At 54.2% G+C, this 20,208-nt stretch overlaps 1 protein-coding gene across 2 annotated transcripts in view; it reads right to left on the reverse strand.

Moving 5' to 3' along the window:
- The window catches only part of QSOX1 (quiescin sulfhydryl oxidase 1), a 39,825-nt gene extending 22,341 nt beyond the window's left edge, over positions 1–17,484 (reverse strand). For both annotated transcript variants that reach the window (XM_081485846.1, XM_081485845.1), the window contains exons 1-4: positions 17,140–17,484; positions 8,022–8,122; positions 2,153–2,198; positions 1,528–1,630 (exon numbers count right to left, since the gene is read on the reverse strand). In XM_081485846.1, the coding sequence (XP_081341972.1) occupies positions 1,528–1,630; positions 2,153–2,198; positions 8,022–8,122; positions 17,140–17,416 (527 nt within the window). In that variant the 5' untranslated portion in view covers positions 17,417–17,484. The remainder of the gene's footprint in view (positions 1–1,527; positions 1,631–2,152; positions 2,199–8,021; positions 8,123–17,139) is intronic.
- Positions 17,485–20,208: the final 2,724 nt, after the last annotated feature.

Raw genomic sequence — 20,208 nt, forward strand, 5'->3', positions numbered from 1 at the left:
CTCTGGATCCAATGACACAACAGTCGGTTATCTCCAAACTGAAGGTGCAACTTGGGGCCAATGGATTCCAGCCCAGTGACGGTAAAAACGACATGCCACAGAGGTGGGGCCCAGAGTGTACCCCTGGGGGTGGATGGATACTGACAGCAGCTGAGGTGGTAGCAGGTATCCCCCAGGCTGGCAGAAGAGCAGGCCCTGCAGGCTGCTGTCCATACAGCCCGCCCCCACCCCATTCATTCCCTCTCACACTTCTGGAGAAGGCAGCCCACCTTCCATCACACGTCTCTGCCTCCTCCCTAAAGCTCTTTAGAAGGATCACTTTGAGAGAGGCTGGCAGGTTTACCCAGTTGATTGCTCTTGAGATCCCTCTGGGCCGAAAAGGCACCATGAGGGAAGTATGGGTATGAGAAAGAGAGACATAGAGACACGGTCACTGAGAAATGTCAGAAGTGAGGAGCAGGGTACAGGCTGGCCTGGGTGTTTCCTGCAGAGATGGAGTCTGCTTATGGAACCCCCAAACCGCACCAAGATTAGATATTCAGTCCAGGGTCTCTAGGAGGCTCTCCAGGAGGATGAAGAATTGGGAAAGGAGATAAAAGAATCATTTTGACTTGGATTCAACAGTCACTTATACTTGGAAACACAATGTCTCAGCAGGGCCTCAGCTTTCAAGACAGCAGCACACACACTTAGGGTGCCCTAAGCCCCACTGTCTGCCTCCCGATGCCCTCTCAGCCCCTGGAACCTTCACTGTGTCCTGCAGCTGGGCACCTCCAGCAGTCCTGGCTGGTACTTGCATTTGTTCCTTTTTGGCGCCTCAGGTGGGCTGTCTCCTATCTGGAGTTCTCATCCAGAAGGGCAGGACCTCATGTTTTCAATCTCCCCATCTCCCTCATGGGGGAGTTAGGGCCAGACACTGTGCACCGTTATCCTGATTTCCTAGAACAGAGGCAATCCTGGGAGGCTGCCTGAACCCCAGCCACCTGATGCTCTGCAGCACAGGGGTGGGGTGGGGGTGTGTGGGGGTGCACAGTCAGCGCTCCCTCCCCGAGGCATAGCCACGGCTCAGGAAAGGAGCACCCTCATCTGACAGGGCTTTGCGCTTCTCAGTTCCCCATCCCGTTTCCTCTAAATGGCATCTGGTCTCCCTTTTTCCTCCCCACGCCCACCCTCTCAGGGACCCTCCCTGTGTCAGACTGAGTGACATCCTGTCTCATTCCTCAAAGGTTCCTGAGCACAGGTTGTGAGAAGCAGAGCAGGTATGACCCGGAGAACCCCGGCCCATCCTTTCCTTCCCACCCAGTGAGGTGGGCCCTCTCACCCCCATCAGCCCCAGGAAGTCAGGGCTTCTCCAGCAACGGGAAGCCCTCCGCCAGCTGCTCCCAGCGGCTCCAGGCTCTGGCCCACCACACAGGTGTCCACAGCATGGGCAACAGGAGGACCCAAGCCGCTGCCCGGCCCTACTATCCCCACCACCCTCTCACTGCCAGGCCTGCCGTCCTGCCACCCCACCGCGGCCCCAACTACCTGGCAGGCTCCAGCGGGGGGCAGGCTGGGGGCCACGTGTCACTGTGGGACTCCAGGGCATCGATGAGCCTCTCCCGCAGCGTCTGCACGTCAGCTCCGGCCACTGTAAATGATGACGGGGCGGGGGAGTGAGAGGGGGGCGGGGGATGAGGAGAAGGGTGCAAATTCCAGCTTCCCTCACAGAAGAAAGGGCCCAGCACACGAGCTGGTTCTGAGCGAGATGAAGCATGTCAGTCCTCCTCCACATGAGGCAGGTGGGGGGCACCCCCCTGGACGGCAGAAGGACCCATCCCTCAGGGCAGGAGAGAGCCCCCCAGGAGCCCTCCCCACACTGTCTGGCTGCCCCCCTGGGTGCCCACCCCACTTTGACACAGGGGCAACACCTGACCCCGCTTCCCAGGATGGGCCCAAATGGAAGGGCTTCTTCAGCCTCGTTTTCCTGGAGGTATCTTCCAGGCTGGCTGGGGAGGGCACGTTCAGGAGGCTACCCCTCTGGCTTTCACTGAGGCCCTCCTCCCCCTGCAGAGCTGGCTGGGCTCTCTCTCCCCACAGTAGAAGCCCGGGTGAAGGAGGGAGAGGAAGAGGCGGACAGCGCCAACGGGACCCTGAAAGCCGGGACACCCACCTGACAGCGTGGTTCCTGAGCCGGTCTTGGAGAAGGCCTTAAAGAACTGGAAGCAAACACACAGGCAGGAGTCAGTGGAGCTCCAAGCACCACAGCCACAACAGCTGGGTACGCGTTTGAGGCCCCAGTTGTTTACTAAACGGGGCGGCTGTGGGGAAATGACTTAATTTTTGTGAGCCTCAGTTTCTTGGTCTGAAAATAAGAGGAGGCATCTGTTCTTGGAAGGCCAGAGTCTCTCCCCAGGGTCCTGCGCCCGACCCCTGCCCCCACAGCCCTGGAGCACCTGGGGAAGCTGCGGCTCAGACACTTGACTGGAGGTGGCCTCTTTCTACAAAGCCTGAGGACCCAGCTGTAGGACTAGAAAATAGTTCCTCTGTGACTAAATGATTCAGGCCCGTCTGAAAAAGTGAAGTCACTTCCAACCCCCACCCCCACCCTGGAAAATGTCAGTGGCCCTCAGAGGCCGTCCGTCCCGGCTCCTTATCTTGGAAAAGGGGCAGGGAGGCTGGAGTCTCTGGCCCCCAAAGGACTCTCGGCCTGGCTCGGCAGACACTCCAGAAGGGAGGCGTCTCCAGTTTGGTCCTACTGAAGGGTTGGCTCGAGCCCCTGAGGAAACAAGCCTTGTTACACGTGGGCCAGGCTAACTCTCTCCCCATTCACATGCCACCCAGGGCCAGCCTGTCACCTCTTTGGGAGAGAGGACAAAGGACGGCACCTCAGAACCCAGGCTCCCGTCTAAGTGTTAAGAGAGCAGCCAGAACTCTGACCGGGGCTCAAGAGGGAACGGAGTTCGGTTGTCCTGACAGGTGGCTACTTAACTGTCTGAGGAAGAGCCTGCAGGCTGGGAGAGGTCTTCTGCAGTCCTTGAGACCAGATACCTTGTCTAGAGTAGGGCTTACCACCTATTTCTGGGACCACTACAACTGTCTCTACCTGTGCCCCCGACTCACACCCTAGAAAGAGTAATCTGCTCCATCTTTTCATTCTCCAGACATCACCCTCACTGCCACTTTGCATGGATTTCTAAAGGACAGTTCTGGTCTGATCAAGTCACTCCTCCTAAAAAGCCTTTCCATCATGCCCTACTGCCAAGGAATAAAGTCTGAACTTACAGCGTTTCAGGCCTTCCAGGATCTGCCTCCACCCACACTTACTTCCCACTGCCTCCCCATTTCTTACATTTCAGCTATGATGAACTTGAATCTGAACTTTCCACCCATCCACCTCCCAACTGGGAGGGCAGGACGACAGCTTCTTCACCTCTGCAAGCCCCACAGTGCCTGGCACAGTGTCAAGGACATGGAAACACTCAAAGGACATTTGTTCAGTTGAATAGAGAATCTCTGCTCTTTGATCAGCTTGAAAGCTCATGTAAAAATCACATTAAAATCGAGTCAGGGCACATTTTTGTCCTCTTATTAATATGCATCCTTATTAAGTCAGCTGTTGGAGGCGTGTGCCATACCCAAGGGAAACCACCACCTTCCTTGGAAACAGGCCATTAAGATGCCAGCGGTGAGTTTTCTTTCCTCCAGGAGCAGTCAGCACCCAGTCCCTTCCCTCTCAACACTTTACCCAGGAGTTTCTGCCTTCTCCAACCATGAGGATCTCCCCAAAGGTGGGTGACCAGATGACCCTGGGTAGGTCTTTGCCAACCTATCCAGGAGCAGCTGCCTTCCTAGGGGGCAAATAAGGCTAAGCAAGAAGTACATTTGCCAGTGGCAACCATCAGTGGCATTGAGTCCAAGCCTTTGAAACAAGTTTTAAGGAAAATGACCTCCAAATATCTTACAGTGAGCCTGTAAGATATGCACAAGCTTAACGGTTCCTACCCTATGGACTGTCCGAGGAGGAGATGCGTGGGAGAGGGTGAGTGACTGCCAACAGGGGACCCATCTCCTTTTTCAGAGAGGCTGGAGACATCTTTCTGAGTTCCATCCCCCCTCCTTGACATCTCACCATCTAACGAGAGACACATAAAATAACAGCCCAGACTGTAACCCCTACTCCCAGCCTTGAATACCAGGACATGCCATCTCAGGGCTCCCTCCTTCCGGGGGCCCTGCCTCAGCCCCCATAGGAGCCTCTGCTCCAGCCAGATCAGCCTTCTCAACTTGCCACATGGTTCTGCCCACAGCCTCTGCCCTCACATCCTCCCCTGCCCACGCTCCTCCTCCCTCCCAGCCAAACCCGATCTGTCCTTAACACCCTGTGGAAGTCCCCCTCCTCTGCGTGCTCCTCCTCCCACACGAAGCCCTCTCTGATGTGGGAGGGAGAGTTCGGTGAGCCCAGACAAATTCCCCTAGCGTTCACCATGGACACACTGCTCCCTGCCTGGCAACTAGCTGGGCGCTCCAGTGCCCTGCGGACAGCACTCTCCTGTCTGGCCAGGAGACATCTTTCTGAGTCCCATCCCCCCTCCCTGACATCTCACCATCTAACGAGAGATGTCTTGCTTATCTTTCTGGCTGTGGTTTACGGGTCTGGCCTCTCTGCAATGGTGAGCATGGGGCTGTATCTGCAGAAAACATTCACTCCACAGCTGCTGACAGATGGACTGCCTCAAATGCCACATCACGGAGGGGCTACCACGAGCCCATGGGCGACCAGAAGGAAGACCACTAAGATTCATGGAACTCTGGTGAACACCACAGTGCCTTGGCACTCTCACATGTAAGACCTCATTTCACACGTGGCAACGGTCTATTAGGGAGATATTATCATCCCATTTTTCAGACGAGGAAACTGAGGCCAGCAGCTAGGGCATTGTTAAGCAACTTTCCGAGTCACAGACAGTAAGCAGGGGAGCCAAGATTTGAACTTGTGTCAATTATCTCCTCAGAATCTTGCAAAGGGAAGACTTCTGTCTGCTCCCACGCAAGGCTGCTGCTTCCTGTAATCTGGATCCCAGCCAGGCCCTTGGTTGCACTGTTCCATTACCCACTGAGGGGCACTCCTGTGACTCATGGCAAAGCCTCCCTGACCCCAGGTTCCAGCCTCTAGCTCCCCAAGCACAAGCCAGAAACTGCTTCTAGCTACCCTCTCCTTCCCTCACCTCTGTTCTCTTCCAGCTGGGCATAAGGTCTGGTCTGATGGGGCCCTGACGCAGCTGGCCCGCCCTGCAGGGCCAGCTGTTTGCTAAACAGGATGGGCTGGTGGAAGCTGTTTGCTCAGGGTGACAAGGGGCAGGAAGCAGAGGAAAGAGACAATGACACATGTCACTGCGAGTGGCCAGACTCCTGTGTGGGCCTGTCCCCTTTACATGAGCAACACTCTCTCTTCGGCCTGTTCATCATCTTAGAGCTTTCAGCCTTCATGGGTGGGGATGAGGACAGGCTCCAGTCCCCAGGGGACCAGGGCTGTCTCTGGCCAGCTGGCAGCCAGGGCCACCTCTGGGCTCATCACTACTTTCCAGGGACTCCAGCCATGTTGCTCACAGGCACACTGGGCTCTCAGTAGGCCAGAATTTCTGGAGATTTGGAACCTGAGTAGTGTTTCCCAAACACTAGAAGCAATGTAGCGGTAAGCTGTAAAATCAACCTAGTGAACCACAGCCAGAATTTTTTTTTAAATAAATAGAATAGAAAATATCAGTGTGTACTGTACTTACTAAGAATATTGTTTTATAAAATGACTGCTTTTAGGGATAATGGATCCAAACCGACTTCTGGATCTCCTTGGAAATATTGCTGGCCACAGTACCAAGATTTGAAAGCCATTGCTTAGGGCCTTAGAGCTGAGATGCACCACTAGCTAGAACTACACGTGCCCTGGCCCAGAGCCCCGAGGACAGGGCACCGAGTGCACCCTGCCGGAGCTGAACTGCAAGCTGCCTGGGAGAGGCTGAGAGGTCACCACACTGGTCTCTGGAGCTCTGAAGAAATGGACAGGTGACTCCCAGCGCAGCCCCGCCTGGCCCGGCCTGGCGCTGCCCGTGTGGAGGCAGAGAGAGGTCAGGGAGCCCAGCTCAGGGGCCCTCCCAGCGCCCCTCCCACAGCCAGCTGGGCGGCTGGGGAGATGATGAATCATTTGAGGCACCCAGGCTGCGTGTGCTGCGTGACTCGGGTAGGCGCTGAGAAGCCCTGGATCTTCTGGCATAGCTGGGCCGCCTCCTTCACACCCATTGAGCCCCAGCCTCTCCCAGACAGAAACAGAACGTCCCAGGTGCCAGGCCCCACGGAACCCCCCTGAGAAGGTCCCGACCTGGCCATGGGCCTATCACCAACCCTCTTCTCGGGGGCTGGGCGGTGGCTGGACCCCTGTGCAGAGTCCTCAGTGGGACCAAAACTCTGCCCTGTGAACAGGGACTCCTGCTGTCACCCTGACTCTTTCCCTCAGCTCCCCACGAGGGGTTGCTCACCCTGACTCAGCAGTAAAAACAGAAGGCTCCAAGCTGCCCCTGGAGAACAATTTTGAACATTTCAAGTTACATATCTTGGGGCTGGGGATAGGGCAGTGGCCGCATCATGGGAGTCTTAAACATAAAAGAGATGGTTGATAGATGGTGTCTCTGCTGCCACCTCTAAATGATAATGGCAGAAGCTGCTGGCTCAGGACACCTACCAGGCCAGCAGAACGGGGGTTGGACCCTCACCCTAAGTGGTAAACAGGAGTGCGGAAGGGAGCTCTCTTGGGCCATGGAAACCCTGAACCCAGCAGGAGGTCACCGGCCATGAGAACAGGACGGTCACATGGACTCAGTGCTGGAAATGGCTGGAGGAGAACGTGGACTCAGAGCTGGACGTGGCTGGAGGAGCCCAGGGTCTTACTCTCCAGAGGAATTCTCCAGCTGTCCTCAGGCTCAGATATGGTTCACAGTTCCACCTGGCAATTGAAGCCCCTGAACTCAGAGTTCTCTTGTTCTGGGGACAACGCTTGACTTTTCAGTCTTCAAAGGCATTTCCTGCTTAATCCTAGTGGAAGCAGAGGAAACCGCTTTTCTAGATGCCATTCTAGGGGGAGCAGACCAATTATCTATGGTTGGAGAGAGAGATGCGGATGTGGATTCTTTAATTTGGAGGAGAACTAATTGGATTACAGCCGGACCTAAGCCCTGAGGAGGGCGCACAGCCTTGCTGCTCTGGGCTTCCCAGGACCTCCAACGTGAGAGCCTTGGAAGGCGTCCAGATGCTAACTAAGCAGTTGATGCCCCGCGGTGGGCAGGCAAGGTCTCATCAGAGCACTGATGCTGCCTGCAGCCAGAGCCAGGTGATGGGCTGTCATGTGTTGGGTGTGATGACTCCCGTGATGGGTATCCCTGCAGCCTGAGGCATGGGGCTAAGGCTCTCCAGACAGGTCACTTCCGAGCCACTCAGGTTCAAGGCACTGGCCTGAGGAGGATGAGGCCTGCCAGTGTCTCCGGGGTCCTTTTAGAGGAGACCATGAGGTCCCCTGAGTCTGATCCTGCCCCCAGGTGTGTCAGAGCCTAAACCCTGGTTTTACATGGTTGAGATCAGCCCTCTAAGGCTGGGAGGTCGGGGGTGGGGGGAACAGTTGATTGGAAAGAGGCTCCTGGGAGCTGGGAGCTCTCACCAACCTAGAGGATGATCACTTTTCACAGCGAAAATCTGTGGGTCCCAACACGACGACACACAGCCCCTTCTCCCTTTTTATAAAGGGGAGAAGGTCACACACCAAGTGAGCCTCTTTCTTTTCTGCCTCCCAGTTCACATGCCTTTCTGCCTCTAGAGACGATGTCTCATCAAATCACAGGACCCCAGGGCTGGGATCTAAGCAGGTCAGGCCCAGAAGCCTGGGAGGACCCCCACGGAGTTCAGCTGGGCAGATGCCAGGGAAGCACGGGGCAGCCGGCAAAGTGCTCCAGTGACACTGCCCCCCCAGGCCCGAATCACCCCTCCTGGTCACACACCCTCACGGTCGGGAAGCCAGGGATGTTGAAGTCTCTGCAAACTGCACTGTTGGTCTCCTCAGCACAGTCCAGGGCAGCGAGATTCAGTGCCGGCCTCCAATCTGAAATAACAACAACAACAAAAAACCTGGGGTAACTACACCCCATCCCCACCAATACCCACGGCAACTGTCCCAGAAGCTCTAAGGAGAATGGTCGCCCCTTCTTCAAAAAAGGGCCTCTGAGATATTGGGTTATTCTGCATTTAGCCTGTGCTTAGGGCACAGTTACCTAGCACCAGCAGCCTACTCAGGACGGCAATCTGTGTTTCTCCATTATTCGGGGGTGGAGGAGGGACACAGGGGCTGAAGGGAGATGTGAGACCAGCCTGGCCCTCCTGGGGAAAAGCCTCTGGGATGTTTCCGCAGTCCCTGCTGGCCTCCAGAGAGGGTCAGCTCCAGAAGGGTGAAGAGCATGCCTCAGGAGTTCTGAATTCCCCAGTGGACCCTCCGTGAAGTCTTCTGTGGCCAAAGGTGCTGGCTATCAGCGCCATTTGGGTGGGTGGGACACATGGCGATGAGGCCCGGCTCCCCAACCAGAGATGAAAGCAGAAGTCTAGAGGAGGTGGACGAAGACACCTGGGATCTAGAGCCGCTGGGAAAGAAGCCCTGAGGCCAGGTCTGGAAGGAGTCGAGCAGCTCCCCAGGCCAGTTGCTTGGGCACCCTGCTCCTGCATCAGGCCCCAGGCCATGAGTCTCCCTCTGCAGGAACTTACTGGCAGAAAGAACAATGGCACTGATCTGGGCCGCAGCCCAGAATCTGGGAAACAGAAAACAAACTCATCAACCAGGCAGGCCTCGTGAGCTCTGGCTCCAGGTCAGGTGCCCCGGGAGCACCCACCAAAGCGCCACGTTACGGTGAGGCTGCTCCTGTCAGGTGGGAGGACAGGCACATGAAGCTGCACAGACAGTGAGGTGGCAATGGCAGAGTGGTGCCACGCTGAGTGGTACAGCGCCCTGGAGGAATGTGGCCACAGGGGAGACCAGCCCTGGGGACCATGTAGGGAGGGGCCCGGCAGGAAAGGTGGGAGTCGAGTGGAGCCTTGATAGTCATCGAGTTGCCAGGGAACGGGGTGGGCAGGCGAGAAGTGGGGAGAGGGTGGACTGTGAGGGCGTGTACACAGACCAGGCAGGCTGCAGAGGCCGCGCTGCTGGGAGGCAGGCAGGGGCCAGCATGGGCGTGCAAGCAGGGGGTCTGGGCTGACTCCCACAGCGCCCTGCAGCATGAGCATTTCTGGGCATGTGAGGGAAGGAGCAAGCCTGCCTGGGGATTCTGGGAGCCCACATCTTCCCCACAGGGCCCTTCACCTCCCATCTGGAGCACTATGTGGGAGGGACAGAGTCAGGCAGTCCAGCCACACGGAACTGCTAACCCCAACCAGCTTCTGTGTCCTGTCCACCCTCCCTCGCAAGTCTCCTCCTGCCCACTCCCTAGTCCAGTCTCCTTTCTCCGCTCCTGGGTTCTTTATTCTAACCTCACCTCTAACCACCCTCCCAGTGAGCTAGTGCAGGGTTTCTTGTCCAGATGAAATGTCTCATTTCTCTCCTGGCCAAGGTTCTACTATGCTCCATCACCGGCTTAGCTGGCCTCCTTTCCTATCTGCAGATCTATGTCACTCTCTATTCAATATTCTTTGGTGGTTCCCATTGCCTCTAAAAGAAAACCTATAGGCATAAGGCCTTTTTGGGTCTGGTCCCTCCCCACCCAGCATCCCCTTTCCACTTCCCCAAATCATACCCCAGGAACTCTGAGGGTTTTCTTCTTTCTTAAAAGCACAATGCTCACCCAGGCTACTCCACGGCCACCTTTACCCTTCCAACAAACTTCCAGTTGTCAGGTACAACTCAGTTGGAACAGGATTTTCCCCTAGAGTCATCTTCCAAGCCCAAGGCTCAGGACCCTGTTCTCGTTTCCACCACACAGTTCCAAACCTGTCCATCCCGCAGCCTGTCTATCCTTGCATCCTCCTTGCCGAGCTTCCCCATTACCCTGCACGCAATAGGTGCTCAATGACTATCAACTGAATTACACAACTGACCCCAGTCCAAGGGCTGCTTCAAAGACTCCACCTGCCAAGGAAGGACTTGAGTTTGATCCTGGGTGGGGAAGATCCCCTGAAGGAGGGCATAGCAGCCCACTCCAGTATTCTTGCCTGGAGAATCCCATGCACAGAGGAGCCTGGCAGGCTACAGTCCATGGAGTTGAAAAGAGTCGGACACAATTGAGCAACTTAGCACGCAAGGGCCACTCCAGGCCTGAAACATCTCCCAGCTGCATTCTATCCTCAGGCTCAGGTAAGGAGTGAGGTTAATGCCCGTCAGCTGCAGAAGCAGGAGAAGCAAACTGCCCAGGGATGGGATCATGCCCTGGATCACAGACAGAGCACCCTAGAGCTCCTTTCTATGGCACCTCTCCTGCCCAAGGGAGGCCCAGCAAAGTGTAAAAAGCACAGGTCACCCCATAGAGTCATCTAGCACATTCCATGCTCAGCTTCTTCAGCTCTGTATCTAGGGCTCTGGTCATTTAGTTCGGGGAGACCCCCAGGAGAGATCCAGCTGTTCTCAAGAGAGTTAGCAAGTCAATTAGATCTAAGGGCGGAAGAGAGGCAATTTTGAGTCCTTCCACCAGTGAGGACCCCTGGCCAGGGGTCTCACAGGGCCACTTGGCAGGGTGACCAAGGACAGCAGGCCTCAGCTGCTCCTCTCCTCTCAGAGAGTACAGGCCGCTCTCCCTCAGGCCAAGTTGTTGCCTGCTGTTCGCTGGGGAATGAGGCTCTCAAGGGACTGGCAGGGGGGTTGGGGGATGGTAAGGACTCAAAGCTAATGTTCCATGAGCGCCCATGGCACGCTCCAGATTCTCCCACCCCACCACCACCTTGGGCGCCATTTCCCCTTGCTCTCCAAATGAGGACAGGGACTAAGAGGCCTCCAAGGGGCCCAAGGACTACCAGACCCAAAAACCCACTTTCGTCCCTCTACCTCACCAGGGTCAAGATGCTCCCTTTGTATTTTTGCTGTTTGCTCTGATCACAAAGGGCTTCCCTGGTGGCTCAGCAGGTAAAGAATCCGCCTGCAATGCGGGAGACCTGGATTCAATCCCTGGGTTGGGAAGATCCCCTGGAGAAGGGAAAGGCTACCCCAAGCCCTGGGTTAGGAAGATCCCCTGGAGAAGGGAAAGGCTACCCACTCCAGTATCCTGGCCTGGACAATTCCATGGATACAGTCCATGGGGTCGCAAAGAATCGGACACAACTGAGCAAATTTCACTTCACTTCTGATCACAACCTTCCCCATGAGAGAGAGAATGGTTAAAACAGTTTCCTCTTCTAGCTACATACCATTCTCTGCAACACACAAGGGTTGGTCAATATTACAGACTCAGCCCTTACTCAGATGATATCAGGCATATTAGGTTATTGTATGCCTTATATATGTAGTTTAATATACACAACTCTGCTATGAAAAAGTAAGAAGGTATTTAGCTCTAGACCTGCTTTCTTAGACTGTAAAATAGAGATCAGATAACTGGGCCCAAGGCACACACTGATCAGTGGTGAATACGGGATCTGAACCCAGGATTTGAGCCTCTCTGCTGGTCTCAAGAGGGCCGGGGACACAATAGAGAACCGCTCTGTTCAGCCAGGAAACTCAGAGGGGACGGGGTGGGGAGGGTGTTAGTAATGGGGAAGGCGGAGGTGGTGGGGGGGCCGGTGGTGATGCCTGGGAGTTCTCAGCTCCTGGCTCCTGGAAGTCTGCGACTCTTCTCTTTATGCCTTGATTCCCTGTACCTCCAGGAAATGGAAACCCAGTGCCTCTTCTTACCAGCCCCAGCCCAAGGAGGAGAGGGAGGCTGGGGCCAGTCAGGTGCTGGGAGAGTCCAGGTTGAGGAATGTTTCTCAGGAATATCAATGTCAATACCCTAATGAGCCCTAACGACCTACACAGATCTGGTTTGACACTAATCACTGCAGGTCTGACAATTCATCATTCTAGTAACAGCACCAGGAATAAAGAGGACGTTATCTGGGTGCCCCGCTGGTAAAACTAAGCCACATTTAAGGGAAGTGCCCTGCTGTCAAAAAGGAACAGAACTGGGTGGGGGAGGCTTTCTAAGGTGTTGAGTGACTTAATACCACAACCTGCAGGCCTAACACCGAATAGAATAATCAGCAGCCTCAGCCCAACCCTCCTCTCCGGGGAGAAAAAACTTCCCTGTACAATTACTGCTCTGGCAAAGTAATCTCTCCACTGACATGGGAGTAAGTGAGCAAATGGAGGGCATGGGAGGAGAGGTTTAGGGTAGGCAGGGGACAGCTGTAGACCTTGGGGTGGTGGGAGAGGGAACATCTTGTGGTGAGGTGGGGTGGGGTGGACCCCTTCTGGAGTCACGGGCAGCGTCCCCGGCCCCACTCACAAGGCCAGGAAAGGGCACTGGACCCAGAGTCACAAGGCCTGCTCACGGCTGTCACTGGCCGAAGCACCATGAGCACCTCACATCTCCTCTCTGGGTCTGTTTCCTCACAGGTCAAAGAGGGCCGAGGCGAAGGTCTCTCAAGTCCTTTCCAGCTCTGATAACCACTCCTGCCAAGGAGAATGGCTGTGAGGCCTCAGAGGGTGACGCAGCCTGGGCCTCTATTCAGGCAGAGGCCAGGCCTGCCCCAGCCACAGGAGCCAGTCAGGTGGAGAGGTCAGAACGAGATCCCACCTGAGTCTCCGGGGAGTCCTCCTGACTCAGGGAGCTGGCGCCGGGCCTAGGCTGTTCCCACCACGTCCCTTCCCCCTTGTTGCGGGCTTCTGGGCCATGAGACCATGACATGGCCAAAATGCCTTCCCCGCTCCTCACACCTGGCTGACCCCCGGGTCTGAGTCAAGGGGAGCCACGGCAGCAGCAGAAGGCCTGCTCCCCACGGCCTCATGGTGGATCCCGTGAGGCTCGGGTCCCCGGTGTGCACGGGCGTTCAGTGAGCGGCCGCCCTGGGCCAGGCTCTACACCAGTAGCGCAAGGGTACCAGCAGGATGGAAGGGCCACAGCTGGGAGAGAAAGGGGGGAACCCAACACCACTCGCTGCCACTCAGCACCCACGTCTCACACGTCTCATCTCCACACTCTTCACCTGCGGTACCCTTCCTCCTCCCCGCCCTCCCCACCTGGCCTGGCTCTGAAAAGTCAGGAGGAGCTGGGTGCAAGCACCTCCTCCAACGCGGACACACAGAGAACAGACGTATGGACCCGGGGCTGGGTAGGGGGCGGCGGGCAGGAGGAGAGGCTGGGACTAATGGAGAGAACAGCATGGAAACGTATACACGACGATACGGAAAACAGATAGCCGGTGGGAATTTGCTGTATGACTCAGGAAACTCAAACTGGGGCTCTGTGACAACACAGAGGGGTGGGATGAAGTGAGACGTGGGAGGGAGAGGTTCAAGAGGGAGCGGACGTATATATATATATATGTACCTACGGCTGATTCACGCTGATGTACGCCAGAGACCAACACGATACTGTAAGGCAATTATCCTTCAATTAAAAATAAATACATTAAAAAAAAAATAAAGAACCTCCTCCAGCATCTGTGTCATCTTGGGCAAGTTACTTAACTGTTTGGTTTTAAACAGGGCTATCTGTTGCTCAGATGTTTTCTCACAAAGATTGTATAAAGGCCTGTAATGGCCTATAAAGGCCCTTAGCACAGTGCCGGGCAGAAGGCAAGTGTGTAATAAATGTTTAGATAAGGGCCTCTGCGACTTTGCCCTTCCCTGAATTCCCACAATAAGAAATGGCTAAGCCACACTCCTTTGACCCTTTTCAAATATAGCTTCTTAGGGGTGCCAATTTCCCTGCTGGGTGATTTACCCAATAGTAATGTAAACAATGCTTTGTACACAGAAGTCACTCAACAAGTATTTGCTGACTGATTAGCCAGTGAAGAAGCCTGAAGGTCTAAAAGGAACACAATTTCCCAAATGTATGGTAAGGTAACAAGAGCTGCTCTGGAATAGAAAGGAATGATCTGGGTCCTTACAAACAGGTGCTTTGCCCCAGGGTAACAACTGCCCCAGAGAACCTAGCCCACAGGTTACTGAAGAAATGAGCCCTGGCCAGTCAGATTAAATGCCTGAGGCCAACTGGGCAGGATTGCACAATTTTCTCCCCCCCTTCCACCCCGCCCATGACCTTCCCCAGTCTCACTGCTCCTACCCAACACATTCATACCAAAGGCAGAGGGCAGGGGCCACAGGCCCCTGGGTCCAAGGTGGTGGGAGAGCAACCCTCTGCTGGTCCACAACCAAACTTTCTCAAGGAACCTCAGAACACAGAGGTGTTGAAGGGCCTCACCAGGAAACACCTCCTTGGACTGGAGTGGAGGCATTCTTTATCACTGCAAGACAATACCAGATTCGATAGGTCGGTTTCCCCGACCTGATCCTGCTTAGGGAGCTGACACCTCCATGGCTCATGGGAGACTCCAGGTTTTCACCTAAATCTCCCACCTCTCATGGACTGTGGTTTATCTCCACAGACACCATTTTCCTTTCTAAGAGTAAGTTTTGACTCGCTTTTTTTAGGGAAAGACTCTTACTTCCTGCAGTGGGGAGAAGACCTCATCCAGGAGCAGACGGGGTCAGTGTCCAGATGTACAATTCACTGGAAATCTCTAGGTTGCAAGAGAATGAACTCATGAGTCAGCTGGAAGGTAATCTTTCTGTCCATCACTCTCAAGATCTAAGAATCTTCTAGATGGAGTCCATCTGTAGCCACTAAGGACCTCTTATGGCCTCAAAGTGGAAACTGACCTAGGAGTTTTTATGATGTTCAGGCCCACAGTGTCCCCTGAACACCTAACACCGCTTAGGTGTTCAGATTCCACGTTCAACATTCTACCTGCCTCCTGCCTTGACCAGATGTGTAGCTATCACTGAAATAGTATGAAGAACTGCTGAGAAAAGGCACATTTAGGTGACAGAACCGTAGAGGCATGCAGACAAGTGTCTACATGTAATTTGGAGGAAAACTGGTTTATTGGTTTTGTTTTAAAATAACTTTCCGAGGCCATACGGCTAACAAATGATACATCTTTCCATCTGGCCACTTCAGGAACCACTGTGCAAGCTGCTCCAGGGAAGAGGGGGCCTGCGTTTGAAAACCAGCATCTACAAATGCACTGCTGTGTATGTGAGTCACTCAGTCATGTCCAACTCTGTGTGACCCTATAGATCGTAGCTCGCCAGGCTCCTCTGTCCATGGGATTCTCCAGGCAAGAATATTGCCCTCCTTCAGGGGATCTTCCTGACACAGGGATCGAACTTGTGTCTCTTATGTCTCCAACATACACAGGTTCTAGTGCCACCAAATGCACTACTCTACCGCAAACAGTTAAGTTTATCAAAAAATAGCAACAGGGACTTCCCTGGTGGTCCAGGGGCTAAGCCTCCATGCTCCCAACGCAAGAGCCCTGGGTTCAAGCCATGGTCGGGGAACTAGATCCCACATGTGGCAACTGAAAGTTCGCATACTGCAACTAAGACCAAATACAGAAATATGAATTAAAAAAAAAAAATAGCAACAGCACAGCAGGGGAACAACAGCTCCAGTTGTTCTCTCTCCAGGAAGAGGCCTATTCCCTAAGACAACTGCAGTCCTCATTCAGTGACCACTGAAGGCCAGGAGCCCTGCTAGGGCCCTAGCACCATAAGCAGGAAATAGCTCCATTCAGAGCAGCATATCAGAAACACACCACTACCACATACCAGCCCCGCCCAAATACCCACTACCCAGGCTAGACAGATGGATGACCCCACAGGGATCCTGACTTGCAGAAAGGAAACTCTGAGCTACTGTACATCAAGTACTTACTCAGGAAGCTGACATGCATTGTAGTAAGCACTAGGTAGCACTGAAACATGTATATTACCATATGTGAAACAGAACACCATTCCATGTTCGATGCATGAGACAAGGGCTCAGGGCTGGGGCAATGGGATGACCCAGAGGGATGGGATGGGGAGGGAGGTGGGTGGGGGGTCCAGGAAGGGGAACACATGTAAACCCATGGCTGATTCATGTCAATGTATGGCAAAAACTATTACAATATTGTAATTAGCCCCCAACTAAAATAAATAAATTTATAAAAAAAAAAAATTACTATGGTTGCCATATTTATTCAGCTCCAAAACTTAAGTTTTTAAAAATATTAACACTTCTGTAATGGAGGATGCCTTTAAATCTCTATCCATCTATTAGTGATCGTCTTATCCCTCTACCCCTCAGGGTGTTAGTAAAAGAAAGGCAATTGACAGTCTCTTTAGAAAAAATGAATAAAACATGGTATTAGTGGCCAGGCCAATGAATGGTAAAATGGAGCAAGGGCCAAACACACACCAAGAGGCTGCCCTCAATCAGGCCTCTGGGCTGGTGAGGTTAAAGCAGAAGGAGGGGGAGACAGAGAAGGAGGGCCCAGAAACTAAAGCTGGAGGCAGCAGGTCAGGAGAGGCCTGGAAACAGGAAACAGGGAAACTCTGCCTCAAAGATAAAGCTGAAAAAGGAGTCTACGTACCAGCTGGGTCTGCTAGCCAAGGGGTGGGGCAAGGAAGGAGGGAGTGGGGATAAGAGGGCGGTCGAATGAGTACTGATCCCGTCGCAGCTGGGGAACTCGGTAGGAGGGGTGCTGCTGCCACAAGGCTGAACTACAGGAAGCCGTGTAAGGTGTCAGCGAGGAGGAACAAAGGCGACCACGTCGCAGACATGGGGGCCGTAAGCCGGCCGAGGACTGACATGGAAAGCAGGGCAGGTCTGGGGATCCAGACCGCGGGAAGAGGGAGAGAAATTCGGGACATCGGCCAAGGGGAAAAAGAAAGGGAAGGGCGGGAGCTAAAGATGGAGCTGAGGGCTGAGAAACTGGGCGCGGGGGTAGCGGGGGGGGGGGAGTGGGAGGGACAGAAAGAAAGACGGGCGGAGGTGACAAGAAGGGGAAAGCGGACAACGCCGAAGGGGGCTCCGCAAGGCAGGTGGCGGGGATCCGCCAGGATGAGACGAGGGGAGAGAGCCGCTCCCTCCCTACCCCCGGCACCCAGTTTCTCACCTTTGACGTCGTTGGCCAGCGCCTTCCACGTCGGGGCGAAGGCGATGCAGTGGCCGCACCAGGAGGCGAAGAACTCCACCGCCCAGGCGCTGCGGGAGCCCAGCACCGTGCTGCGCACCGTGTCCGCCTGCAGCAGCGTCAGCGGGTCGGAGGACGAGTAGAGCGCCGAGCGCGGGGCCGCGCCAGCGCCACGCAACGCCAGCAGCAGCGACAGCAGCATCAGCAGCCGCGACGGCGGCGGCCCGGAGCCGCGGCCGCACCACCCCATCCTCAGCATCCGCTGCGCACAAGTTTTCCGAAGACTTGGAGTTCAGCGGCTCCGCCGCGGCACCTCCTGCCTCCGTCGGGAGGTGGAGCCCGCCAGCCCCGCCCACCACGGTCTCGTCCCGCCCCTGGCCCCACCCTCCGGCCCCGCCCGCCGGCCAGAGCGCCGACTAAGGCCGAAGCAAGGCGCTGGTCTCCCCGCCCGGCTGCGAGCGCCTCTCTCCGCCACCCGCCGAGACCTCAGAGCTACTCTCGGGTTCTCGCCTCCTCCTGGAAAAGGCGGGGGAGCTCAGCCCAGGCCCCCGAGCCCCGCCCGCCAAATGATAGGTGTGAGACATCCGCCGGGGCAGAGTCCCAGGCGACAGAGTCTCTCTGGGCGACCCGGGGAAGTCATTTGGCTTCTCATAGGCCCCGTATCCTGAAGAAGGAAATGGCAACCCACTCCAGTATTCTTGCCTGGAGAATCCCAGGGACGGAGGAGCCTGGTGGGCTGCCGTCTATGGGGTCGCACGGAATCGGACACGACTGAAGCGACTTAGCAGCAGCAGCAGCAGGCCCCGTATCCAACGGAAAAGGAATCCGTTGGAATGGATTGGACCGATAAAGTGCTGGGGATCCCACCAAGCAACAAGAAGCTGTGACTTAGAAGCATGTGGGAGAGAGGGAGGGGTGGAAGGACAGTCTGAGTGTGTAACCACCACGACCCCACGGAGATCAGATGTGTCCACACCGCCTGAGGCCTGTGACCATCCAACGAAAACATTATTTGAGGGCTTCCTGGTTATGAATTAGAAGCCCCCTCCCATCATAGACTGGACTGGATTCGCGTGGCCCATTGGGTGGAGTCAGAGTTTGCCTAGCGCGCAGGTCTGGCCACCTTGAATTTGTTAGGACGATTCCTGAGGTAGGGGCTGCCAGCAGCCCAGGTCCCCCATATCTAACCCTCCAGTTTGCTCACGGATCTCCATATTCACTTACATATCCCTCTCAGGAGTAACCCAATAACTAATCTTGTGTGTGTATCTTGTGTGTATTAAGGTGTTAATGATTAATTTTCCCTGCCCTACCTTTTACAGCTCCAATGCTGAGTTATCTTAAGGGGAGCAGGTGTTCCTCAGAGTGTTGTCACAAATGATCTATTTCCTCTGTGCCTCCTGGGTTAGCCCACCTCACTTGTAAGTCTTCTGAGACTAGATTTGTTATTCATTCAACATTTAACGAGTGGTTTCTTTGTACGAGGTGCTGCTGTAGGTACTAAGGCTAAAGCAGTACATAAAACCAAGACTCCACAGTCATGGAACCTACATAGATAAGGATAGAGACATAAATGTAGATCCTGTGTTGACAAAGGCTCGGAAGAAATGTACAAGGAAGTAAGAATAAAGTGTCAGAGGAAGTGGTATTTTATTTTAGACCGGGAGATCAGGGGTGGACCCATCCCTGATATTTACAGGGCCAGGGCAAATAGTGCAAATGGAGATAAACATATCATGCGTGTGTGCTCAGTCATTAAGCTGCGTCCAACTCTTTGCATCCCGCATGGACTGCAGCCCGCCAGGCTCCTCTGTCCATGGGATTTCCCAGGCAAGAATACAGGAGTGGGTAGCCATTTCCTTCTCCAGGGGAGCTTCCTGACCCAGGGATAGAACTCATGTCTCCTACATTGGCAGGCGAATTCTTTACCACTGAGCACCTGAGAAGCCCCACACATATGTCCACCTAATTTAAAATTATAAGCCAGTCTAAACTTAGGTAAAATTCCTGTTCTTTTGTCTTGACAAGTACACAGTCACAAAAATCTGGAAGGCCAAACTTAAGTTTGGGATTCCTAGACTTCCCCTAAGATGTGCACTGGAATGGGGCTTCTTGGGTGGTAACTGGTCCCTGGCCCTCAACCTTCCTCCCATTCTTTGCATCCCAGCTCTGTCCCATACTTCATGGGACCTTGTGCCTGCACTATAACATCCCTGTCTGCACATCTGAGCTCCATCCATACCTTTAGCAAATAGCCCCTCCTTGGTTCCTCAAGAGAATAGACCTTGAGGAAAAGGCTGATGCAGTCTCTAGAAGCTGGCCTGGTGCTCTTGGAACAGGGAGTTCTAGGGTCTCAGGTACTCCCAGTATGATCTAAGAAGAGGTGAGGCACAGGAGATTTGGGTGGGCACATCCCCTTGATCCATGGGCTTCTAACTCTGTGGAAAGGGGCATGGCTGGAAGAGGACTGGAGAGCTCAGAAGACAAGGTAGGGGTTCCTCTTGCCCCCAGTCTGAAGGCAGTTCTAATGAGGTATAATTTGATCCAAAGACCCAAATGGAGAATGGGAGGGAAACTTGTGTCAATGTAGGAGAAGAGCATTCCAGGCAGATATCTGGAGGTTGGGGCTTTTGCTCCCTTCATGCATTCATATTCTCTGTGCCAAAGTCTTGAACTGCATAGATAGTCACCTAGCAACCTGAGATTCCCAGGGATGGATGCACTCCAGTGGTGAGATCAGGTGCCAATAAAAGTCAAGTGCCTTCACTCTTGTTAAACAGTGTTGTAGTTATCTTCCCCAAGGAATTCCCTGGAATTAAGGGGACAATGTTGGCTGAACGTGAAGAGTACCTGGGAAGGACAGCTCATGTAAGTACACAAAGACTTGTTTGTTCACATATCTATTTCAGATCATATCAGAAATGGAAAAGAATACAAACGATAAGAATGGAATAAAGTTTCTTGGCAATGGGACCAAAGAAATTAGCATTGAGACTTATAAAATCTGGAACGTCGGTATCTCAGAACAGTCATATCTGTTTAAACAGAATC

This window comes from Giraffa tippelskirchi, chromosome 5, assembly GCF_054371585.1.
Source record: "Giraffa tippelskirchi isolate mGirTip1 chromosome 5, T2T-mGirTip1v1.2.pri, whole genome shotgun sequence".
NCBI classification, from domain to species: Eukaryota; Metazoa; Chordata; class Mammalia; order Artiodactyla; family Giraffidae; genus Giraffa; species Giraffa tippelskirchi.